We start from the raw sequence: 12,007 nt of genomic DNA, 5'->3' as shown, positions 1-12,007 counted from the left end.
GTTAACTTTCATTCTATTTCTAAAATACCTCGCAGGCCGCTGCAAAAAAAGAAAGCAAATGGTTTGGACACCCCTGCCTTATAAAATAATACACTGCCAGGCCACTCTAATACTGGGTTGAACCTCCTTTAGCTTAGATTGCAGCACGCATTCGCTGAGTCATCGTTTCCACAAGCTTCTGCAATGTCACGAGATTTATATCAATCCAGTGTTGCACTAATTTTTCACCAAGATCTTGCAGCAGCATTGATGATGGTAGAGTCTGACCACTGCACAAAGCAGCTCATCTCCATCCAGCACATCCCAAAGATTAAGATCTGTGGTGAACTCTCTCTCAATCCATGTGTGAAAATGATGATCCCATGCTCCCTGAACCCTGAACTCTTTCACAATTCCAGCACCATGAATCCTGACATTGTCATCTTTAAATATGCCTGGAAATGCTCTTACTTTCACTATTAAACATAGAATCCCAGTTCTAGTGTTGTTTTTGATTCTACGATTGTTTGATTTAATTTCACCAGTGATCGCCGATTACAATCAAGATTTGAATTTTTTCAGATTCCATTCCTTCCTCAAAGATGACATTTCCCCCGCTGTCTTTCTATTTTTTGGTATAATTCACTAGATAGTTCATAGCCTGATTTTAGTAGTTTCAGTGTTTTTTCACCTTAGATCTTTTATTTACTTGATGCATGCCAGTAATTTGATCCTTCTAAAACAGATCAACAACCACAGGATGTGTCTTTCTACATGTTTGTTTAACAAATAAGAAGCTACTCACTGCATCAGTTAGGGTTAAATAGCTTGTTATCTTAGTATCTTAATTGACACCACTAATATAAAAATAATATAATAATTTTACATTTCTTACATTCATTCTTTTATGTACATTTAGTGATTATCAATAAATCAAGCTGTGATTGTCGATTAATTAAGTGATTAATCACTTGTTATTGTTGCGATTAATCGGATTAAATTTGAAATTGATTGACACTATTTATACATTCCCAACTCTACATGAGAGGAACATCAATAGGGTGGTAACAGGGTGGTAAATAAGATTGTAAAGATGCAGTCAAGCATTTTTCAGCCCAAGCAAGGTGAAATACATAATATTTGCTCATCAAATACCAACTGGAAATATTCAATAAAGCCTTTTTAATAGCTAGGATAAGCTACTGGACCACAGGTATGAGTAAAAGAGAAAGAGAGTGAAGAATAAGATGAATGAAGGTGGTTTTAACTCTGCTACCTCTCTGTATCCGGTGTGTGTAAGTCTCTGCGAGGTCGTCTGCTCCTCGGTAAGGAATATGATCTGGAGCTCCGGTCTGAAAGGTAGGACTTGTTGGAGCAGGAGCTGTCCGTGTTACACATGAGCGTCTGCAGGAAGGGGAAGAAGCCTGCGCTCGGGAGATTCCGTGGGGCCACATAGCCTGAAAAAGAAAGAGAGAAAAGCTTAAAAAAGGGCTTATAAAGCCATATTAATAATAATATTATTAAATGTAAGTTTGGCCTTAAATACAATAAATCCTTTTTTTTGGTAATTCTTTATTTTTCCAGTGTGTGCCAGTTGTTATCACTTCTGATATCACAATTATCAAATATTTTTATACCTTTAACATAAAAAAAAACATATACAGAACAAGGATCTATTAACACACACCCCTTAAATTAATGTGCAATAAAAATAAATAAAAAACAAAAACAGAAGAAATAAAATATATTTGTATTGTTTTCTGGGTAGTTGTTTATTCTGTTTGTGTTTCAATATAATCTGGTCTTTTATTCTTCATGTTAATTGTACATTTTGACCATAGTTTAGCCAATTTTGACATATGCAGCCTAATAGCAAATGTTATTTTTTTCCATTACATATATATTTTTTGTATTTATTCATTCCTTCATTACTGGGGGACCAGGTATACACCTTTATCTTCTAGTTATGTTTTTTTTTCTCTTGCAATAAAAAGAATATTTCACAGATATTATAAATATATTATAAAATATATAAATATATAATTAATATATTAAAGATACTATAATAATAAATAATAAATCTCTATTTGATCATATTGCTTGAGGACTGATCTCTCCTAAAATTAATGTATCAATTCTCTGGTTCATTTTATTATTTTATATTTTATATATTGTGCAAATCTGACCAATAAGGCTTTAGTTTTGGGAATCCCCATAATATATACCAATGTCCAGCATTCCCAGTTCTCTCCAGTTCTCTGTATAGGTGTAATAATATAATATGCATTATACATTTCCACCGGAATTCAATCCAATGATATGAACTACTAGATTTCCATAAATACAATAAAATCTAATGAACATTTCTTAAATCTTTTAAAAGTCAGTACAAGTCTATAGGTTAAACCTAATACATATTTTTTATGGTGTTTGGAGTTGTGGTTTAGTGAACCTGCCAATTTAACACTCCTGACGACTGAATACTTCAAAGCTCTTACAGTAATGAAATGTTTGTCAAGCAAATCCTGCAGCTTTTCAAATTATCTAAATCCTGAGCAAAGAATATAAATACACACCTTCTCCACTAAAATCAAACACGTGCTGTTATATCAGTGTTTAAATAAAGCAAACTTTACAAAGGAAACTGACAAATAGAGATAAGCTGCTCAGCTGTTTCAACTAGTTAATATTTACAGGACATTCAAGACCATCATCAGACCACAAGAGTCATTTATTTATCAAGCGGAGCTGAAGAGACTGAGAGTCACGAGTATCATTACTTTAGTGTGAGTGCACTGCAGGATAATTCATTCTGAAATATTATGATATATTATACAGCTCTGTAAAAAAATGAAGAGACCACTTCAGTTTCTGAATCAGTTTATCTGATGTTTCTATTTATAGGTTTATGTTTGAGTAAAATGAACATTGTTGTTTTATTCTAAAAACTACAGACAATATTTCTCCCAGATTCCCCCCAAAAATATTGTAATTTAGAGCATTTGTTTGCAGAAAATGAGAAATGCAGAGCTTTCACACCTCAAATAATACAAAGAAAACAAGTTCATATTCATAAAGTTTTAAAAGTTCAGGAATCAATATTTGGTGGAATAATCCTGGTTTTTAATCACAGTTTTCATGCATCTTGGCATCATGTTCTCCTCCACCAGTTTTACACACTGCTTTAGGATGACTTTACTCCTGGTGCAAAATTTCACCAAGCAGTTCAGTTTGGTTTGATGGCTTGTGATCATCCATCTTCCTCTTGATTATATTCCAGAGGTTTTCAACTCATCATTTTTAAGTGGTCCCATTTTTTTCCAGAGCTGTATAATATATTATATTTTATATATTACTAGGTAATGACACACTTAAACAAAAAGTAAAAAAAAAAAACATTAAAGGGCTTAAAGGCTGATCATTTATAGGATATGTGTGCACAGGTCTTAATTACTATTTTATCAGTTGCTGGAAAACAGCAGTGTTCACTGTAAAACTGCTATATTTAAAGTATTGTTTCACAGGCTATCGTCACATCTTGTCTATCTTGTCTACCGGGAATGATCAAGAACATTCCATTAAAATGCTAGTAATAATACTGATATTCATAGAGGGATACAGGTATAGCTGTAGATCTAGTAATCACAGTTTGCTGCTGGCAACACAGTTTGCGAAACAATGTAACACAGTTAAAAAAGCCAGAAAATCTCCATGTCTGGTTCTTACACAGCTTCTGTGAGTTCACTCTGTTTATGGATGGGACGGTTCTACCTGATACAGCTGTCAATACCAAACCTCTGACTGGCTGTTCTGGTTCTTTCATGTTTCTTATAATTCTTATAATTCTGAGAGCTATTTTGTTTCCTCTAAAAGCTTCTTCCCTAGAAAACGGTGAGGACATTTCTCACGGCATCTGAACGGGCGTCCCAGACACCAAAACATTATGGTTCCAACCTTAAAATTAAGATCCTACAGAGATAGCAATTTGTTTTTAGTCTTTTTTTTTAAGTTAAGTTGTTTTTAATTCTGGTTTGTTTTAGCAGTTTTTTTCCACTTTTCTTTTTTCCACTTTTATCACTTGTGTAAGTACACTCACCCTGGTACACATGGGTACTTACACAAGTCAACATTAACATTAATACACATGTGTAATTACATTACCTGTACCTCTGTAGTTAACCTGTAACAATGTGTACTTCATTAGTAGTTACCCTGTAATTACATGAATTGTTACTGTGTAACTACATAGTACTTAGGGACACATTATAAAGTGGCACCGTTTTTTTAGTTATTGTTTATTTATATTTTACTCTTTTATGTGATTAGTTTTATTTATTCATTTGTAGTTGCATTATATTAGTTTTATTACCTTTGATTTTTTACATATGATTTTATGATTCCAACTCTTAAATTCTTTTTTTTTTTACCTTATTTGTTTTATATCTTTTTATAATATCTTATATCTTCATAACATGCTGTTTTTTTGTTTGTTTTTTTATCTTTTTTTTTTTTTTTAATTGTCAATCCATTTCCTATGCAATTTCTCGGCTACACTAAAAATGAGGGCCACCTCTAATGTACTCCGAGTTTAAATAAAGGTTGATTGATTTTGGTCAAATGTTATTAAACTTCATTTTCTGAAATTACCACAGCCTACAGAACCTTAAAACTACATTATAAACAGCTATTGATATTTGTTTGTCACCTGAATGCCTCATTGAGATCATTTGTAACTATGTCCAGTAACAGTAACACTATCTGTTTATGTGACTGTATTTAATTATAATCATGTAGAATATAATTTGAGTAAACTAGTTCAAGTGTGCTAAGGTTAAAAAAATATATTCTTTTCTTGTTTTTAGAGAGATGACTTTCTGTATGTTGCAATTCCTGAAATTTACACAGAAAAGAAAAACAGGCTTACCAGCTCAAGCTGGTCAAACTGGTTAAGCCTGTTTAAATTAGGCTTTTCCCAATTTAGCAAGGCTGATTGTCCAACCCATTCAGCTGCTAATCAGCTGTATATCCTCCATCACTAGTGGTGCCACAACACAAGGAGAGTGAAGACTAGAGCATGCCTCCTCCGACACATGTGAAGTCAGACTCAGCCTCTTTTTGAACTGCTGCAGATGCAGTATTGCCGAGTAGCATCACAGCGCTAAGGCTCAGAGGAAAGCACAGCGACTCTGATACATCAGCTCACAGACGCAGCCTTGTGCTGATCCACATCACCCTTTGGAGTGATGAGAGGAAAGAGCCCCATCTACTGTATCCACCCAGAGAGAGCAAGGCCAATTGTGCACTCTCAGGGTTCCGGCAGCTGAAGGCAAGCTGCATAACCAGGATTTGAACCAAATCCCCTGATTACAGCAGCAGAGCAGCAGATGAGTTCAAAAACTGCATCAGTACTGCTGTGTCTGATTGTAAAAAAAAATCGAGCCCGACTCTACCTGAACTCATGCATGTTCTGTCCAAGCCTGATTTAAACCCAAACTTTTACAATAATTTTTACAATAAAAACAGACATTTTAAACTTTTATTTTTTTTTATTATTTTAATTTGGTTTAATTTTATTTAATTTATTTGGATTGATTGTTTTTACTTCAGTTACATTTATGATTATAATTTTATATTTTAGAATTATTAATTGTACTATTATTTATATACTTATCTTACTTTTTTTTACCAATACCAAGAATAATATATTCTATTTAACATTTATGGTAACACTTTACAATAAGGGTACATTAGTTGACAGTACTTACAAAAAAAAATCCTTAACCATGTTTAATTGCCATTACTTAAGACATTATTCATTATAAAATTGTTAACTAATGTCTTGATTCAAATTTATTTACAACATTCTTCAGTATTAAAATTTAGTAATGTTTAAAAATGTTTAACTGGTGTCAATTAATAGTACATAATACATGACCTAATCCTTTACCAACGTTTATTACTGTTATAACTACTGTTAAATTATGACCCTTATTGTAAAGTGTTATCCTCCCAAATTTAAATAAAGATTGATTGTTAAAGGTTGATTGGTAAAGGTTGATTGGTAAAGGTTGATTGGTAAAGGTTGATTGGTAAAGGTTGATTGGTAAAGGTTGATTGGTAAAGGTTGATTGATATTTTGTTCAACCCCTAAATGAGAGTAGAAACAAGGAGGTAGTCATAATATTTGGACTGGACTTTACTGATATATTAAATTATTTTATTTAAACCACATTCAACCATATTCATAGACCATCCAGGACCAGCCTAGATCATCTGAAAACAGCTACTAAAAGAGAAAGGTGTTCTTAAAGAAATTGCTAGCACAGGTATTTGAAGCTGAAGAAAGCCGCTGAGGTTTTAAGAGTTTTTATATTTGCTTGCTGTTATCAGGAGGCTCTAATATGATACTCATCAGCCACAGAGGTGGTTTATAAGAAAGCTTTTTTTTTTCTTTCTGGTGCAAAATGTAATCCACTCATCGTGACTCATCGTTTAGAAGCTTAGAAGCAAGACAAAAAGTGTCTCTCGCGGGAGGGAGATCTGGGACACGGGACTGAAAACACTGCTCCACTGAAAGAAAGAGGCTTCACTTTCATCCACTGCTTTCATCTCCCCCTCTCTCCCTCCCTCCTGATCTCAAGGTAAAGCCCATCTAACCACCTGTACCTATGGTCAACAGTAGCCATACGTTTTCCACATAAGCAAACACACATCGCTTTTGTTCAGAAAGACCGATACAGACAGACGTCCCCTGCTTTTACATCTCTACACCTGTGCAGGCGTGACATACAGCTGACCTCTGATCAGCTAGCAGTGAGAAATCTTGGCGTAAACTCCTGGAACGTCGGGTATCTGCGTAATCTATCTCAGCCGAGGCGAGGGCTTTACAAAAGACCACACAAAACATCGCTGATACCCAAGAGAAATGTATCAAGAGTCAACAAAACACTGTAGGTAGGAACCATGCCCCAGCGGCCGTCTACGCTAAGCAGCTACAAGCAGTGCAAACACCTTTTTTTAAAAGAAAACAGCATATAATCATTTATTATAATATATTTCCACGCTTTTCTGCTGTAATACATATATATAATAAGTGTTAATAACTGCCATGAATGTAGGACCAGTAAATACTTAACACTATTACGCATAGTCAGTGATTTCCAACTGCATAACAATCAGTAATTGTGTCCATGAATGGGGATCTAGGATTAGGTGTGGCCAAATAATCGCCCATTTTCACGCTGCACAATGAGAACCCAATTTACACCAAGCGCACAGAGGGAATAGTAAGTGTTCTCATGAGTTCAACCAAAGAAATGGTTGCACCACCAGCATCACGTTACATATATAAATTTGCATTCTATTGTGCACCACAATACAGACATCCCAAGTTGCAAAAATACATTTCAGGGAGGTACCCCCGGACCTGGAACCATATTATATATTAGTCATATTATCTCACCTCAACATGCCTTTTGCAATCATTTAGGGCAAAACTTTCATTCTTTTTTACTTTTACCAGTCTGACAATATATATAATAAATTAAAATTGTCTCTTTTCTATAGAGATGAATTAAGAATTAGGAATTAGAATTATGACCCGGACATGGAACTATATTACATTTTAGTCACATTATCTTACCTTAACATGCCTTTTGCAATCATTTAGTCCCCTAAAATCACTATTACAAACCTGTAGTACAGCGAGCAAAACTGTTATTCTTTTTTTACTTTTACCAGTCTGACAATATATATATAAGAAATTAAAATCGTCTCTTTTCTATAAAGAGGAATTAGGAATTAGATTTATGGACCTGGACTTGGAACCATATTTTATATTAGTCACATTATCTCACCTTAACATGCCTTTTGCAATCATTTAGTCCCCTAAAATCCCTATTACAAACTGTACAGCGAGCAAAACTTTCACCCTTTTTTACTTTTACCAGTCTGACAATATATATATATATATATATAATATATTAAAATCATCTCTTTTCTATAGAGAGGAATTAGGAATTAGGAATTAGAATTATGACCTGGACTTGGAACCAAATTATATATTAGTCACATTATCTCACCTCTCATTTTCTATAGAGAGGAATTAGTGCCAAATTGAAAAGCAACACTACCGTGAAAAAATTGTAAATGCCGTACACAAAATTCAATGCTTTTGCTCACTAAAATGCATAATACGTGATTAAATGAAATACAAAATCACTATTACACAACATTTCACTGCACTTGATCTCTTTATAGGAAAAACAATACACAAGAATTCACATTTTCAAAACCAATCGCTAAATTTGTGTCAGAATTGCATTTAAATTCAATCAGCTTAACAAAATTGTATTCCACTGTGTGGTGCTATGATTGTTCAAAAGCAAATCGCAATGCACAGGATTGCATTCCGTCTCAGAGCAGTGCAGTATTTGTGCCAAAATTAAATATAATCACTGTCCAATCAAAACCCGCTACTGAAATTGGGCCGGGGCTGAGAAACCAGTCAAATACAAACATTCAGCTGTACTTTAAACCAAAAAATGGCCGCTTTTCACTACAGAATACACAAGTTTGGACTCCTGTACTTAACCAGTAGGGACCCTGAGTGCACACTTCCAAGGATGGGAGGACGCGACTTCACCCTCTCCAAGAATCGGAAGGTGCTGTTTCAAAAACGTTGGAGCACGTTTTCACACAGACGCTTTCTTAACAAACAAACCACATATCTGAAGTTTAAACCTAAATTCTCTCCTAAAAATAACTTAAAACGTATTTTATCACATAGCAGTACTATTTTTGAAAATGTACAACTTACAGGTAGGCACTTTCTCCTCCATCGAGGTGCATTCTGGGATATTGGCTTCAATAATGTGGAAGGAGCAAGACATTTGTTGTGTACTTGGCTAGCTTTGAACTTGTAAATGGAACAGTATGCGGGCTGCAACTGATGAAGTTTCCCGAGACCACAAGAATACAAGTACAGATAAGAACACAGATTGTCTTTCACGACAGATGAATATAAAGAGGAAATAAACACTCTAATTCTAAATGTGAGGGGTGTACTCACTTTACTAAAACATTCCCTTTGTGTTGCTTCATAGTCGGAACGACTTTTTTTTTTTAAATGTAGTATTCCTTTTACAGTATTAATTTAGAAAACAGAAAAAAAAGAAAAACACTGAACAAATTCAAATAAATCAAATATGATTGTCTAAAGCAGTTATTGGAGAATTGAGTACATACTGTATGAATGCACCTACTGTTTATATAAGTACAAAATTGACTTGATTGATCAATTTTACTGCAGCAAGAAGAAATGGCTGAACTTACAGCTGTCTTTGATCACCGGGGGAAACTGTGAGCGGGTGACGGCTAAGATGATGAAGATCACCAGAGGCCAGATGAGGAGAGCCAGTGACCAGCCCTGAAAATATTGGAAAAACAAAGTAAAATTAGTTTTTTTTTAAAGGAATATTTACAAACATGATATTGATAATAACACATATAATATTGTCTGGAAGGACACTGTGCGGTGTATCTTTCTGTGTAATCACTGGACAGACACCGTGAAGTATAGTTTTTCAGTGTGGAGGAATGGGGTTTGAGAACTCACTGGCTGCCTGATGACGCTCAAGGCATTTTTCCACAAAAGAAGTCGGAGCTGCTGGAAGAATCCGGCCATCAGAGGAAGGGTGCTAACACGGACAAAAGACAGAGAGACAGAGCAATATTCTCTATATTACGCTATATACACAAAAAACGTACGATATAAAGACCTTTGTTGTACTTAAAAGTACACTTTTCATAATTGTACCATTTAAAGATATAATAATGGTCTTTACAGGGTCAGATGTGTTTTCGAACAGCAGGAAGTACAGATTTGTACCATTTAACCAGCCAAAAAGAACAGTCAGTATTCTGTATCATTGTACTAATAAACAATATATATTTTTATTTTGAAATCCACATAATTGTGGATCATGAAGTTCTTGACACATGTTCAGCTGATGCAGTGGCGCAAAAAGGGGGTATGCAGCCTATGCGACGCATGGTGGCGCTGCACTAGAGGGGGCGCCAAATAAAAGCCCCAAATAAATTTCCTCTCCGGAGAAACAGCCAATCAGCTTGCTGTTTTGCGGAGAGCGGTGGGATAGTAGTGACAGGACGCTGACGATTTTAACACGTACACCCCCCCCCCCCCCCCCATGACGATTTTAAAAAATGATCTCTCCCACAACCCCCCCGCTGACGATTTAAAAAAGTTTTTATTTTGTTTAGAATGTTTTAGAAAAGTTTAGACACTTAGACAAACTTATGAGCCTAAAAAGAAAAAACTAAATATAGTTTATATAACTAAATATAACTAAATAACTAAATACTCTAGACTAAAACATAAAAAAATATAAATATAAATATATATTTAGTGTATGTGTATACATCAGCCTCATCAGTGATCTGGAGCAGACAAACCCGCACCCTTTACATGCAGGCAAAACAGAGCACAGGCTAGGTTAAAAAAGCTCGACATATACGTTAAATATATAAGAAACACGTATAATATCTATTTGTTTTTAAACTAGCATGTTATAAAAATGTATGTTCCACAGCTTTGTCCCATACTAAATATAGTATATTACTATATTATATTAAATCATATATATTGCACTCAAAAAAACAAAAACAAAAACATGTGGGCGCTGGATTTTCCATTGACTTTGGACATGAAATTACTCAAGGTATAAACAATCTTACAGAATAAGCTTCAGAACTAAACATTGGCATATTCACGTGTATTTTAAATACTTATATAAAAAATAAATTACAAATTTATTAAAATGTAAAAATACTATATCTTCACTGTTGAGCATTTGTTTTACTATAATGTGAAGTGATATAAATCTGACAGATGGTGTTAATATTGTTTTAAAATCAATACAAAAATGGTTCAAAGTGGCACAAATATATATATTTTTTACATTAATTTCCATTATTGCAGTGAAATAATATTATTATATATTATAGTAATCTATAAATAAGAACCATTACCAGCTTTAATATATATGTATATATATATATATATACGTATATATATATATATATATATGTATATATATATATATATATATATATATATATATATATATATATATATATACATATATATATATATATACATATATATATATATATATATGTATATATATATATATATATATATATATATATATATACATGTATGTATATATATATATATATATATATATACTGTGTTCCACCAGTTATATCACTGATGCTCAAACTAAGGAGCACCACTAATCTCCACAAACAAAACACATACGGACACATAGTTACATCTAATATATATATAAAATAACACATTATCTAATAATACTGTATGTATTGAAATCTCAGAGAATGTGACTGTTATAAAGATTAGATGAAAATATGAGTCTGAGTCATTTTACCTTGTTTTCTGCTGGATTAATTAAACGTTATCCAATGTACCAGAGGTGATGAGTTGAGAGCATTGTTCCAGCAGAGTAAATCCTGTCAAAAAGTGTTCCCTGTGAGGTACGGCCACCTGACTGACTGGAAAAAATCAGCAGGAATGAAGAGAAATCACAAGTTTCTCACTGAAATGAACTTGTGGCCGAGCCTCTGCCATTCACACCTCTGTGACTGAAATCTGATCTGAGGATCTTGAACACACTCCATAGACATTCTTTCTCATAGGCAATGGGCGTGTCTCCCTGCCTGTCTGGCCGGTTTGTTTCCTATTCTCTATTCTCCCCAGGGCAATATTGTTTTTCTTTAGAAGATAATATTAATAGTAAAATAAAGCAATTATAAAATGTGCTTCTACCCTTAATCAAATGAAATGGTAAAATAATGTAAAGGAGCACATACAGTGCTTGGACCCCTTATTGTAACACACATTATAACAATATACACAAAAAAACACCCAGTGCTATATATATATATATATATATATATATATATATATATATATATATATATATATATA

At 33.7% G+C, this 12,007-nt stretch overlaps 1 protein-coding gene across 1 annotated transcript in view; it reads right to left on the bottom strand.

The window, feature by feature from the left end:
• abca12 (ATP-binding cassette, sub-family A (ABC1), member 12) overlaps window positions 1-11,669 on the bottom strand; it is a 134,090-nt gene extending 122,421 nt beyond the window's left edge. The window contains exons 1-4 of the mRNA XM_049484972.1: window positions 11,448-11,669; window positions 9,596-9,677; window positions 9,313-9,406; window positions 1,256-1,436 (exon numbers count right to left, since the gene is read on the bottom strand). Coding sequence (XP_049340929.1) covers window positions 1,256-1,436; window positions 9,313-9,406; window positions 9,596-9,664 — 344 coding nt within the window. The 5' untranslated portion in view covers window positions 9,665-9,677; window positions 11,448-11,669. The remainder of the gene's footprint in view (window positions 1-1,255; window positions 1,437-9,312; window positions 9,407-9,595; window positions 9,678-11,447) is intronic.
• Between the last annotated feature and the right edge of the window lie 338 nt (window positions 11,670-12,007).

This window comes from Astyanax mexicanus, chromosome 11 (assembly GCF_023375975.1).
Source record: "Astyanax mexicanus isolate ESR-SI-001 chromosome 11, AstMex3_surface, whole genome shotgun sequence".
Lineage (NCBI taxonomy): Eukaryota > Metazoa > Chordata > Actinopteri > Characiformes > Acestrorhamphidae > Astyanax > Astyanax mexicanus.
Note: the sequence above shows the minus strand (reverse complement) of the source record. Positions and strands in the feature narration are given on the sequence as shown.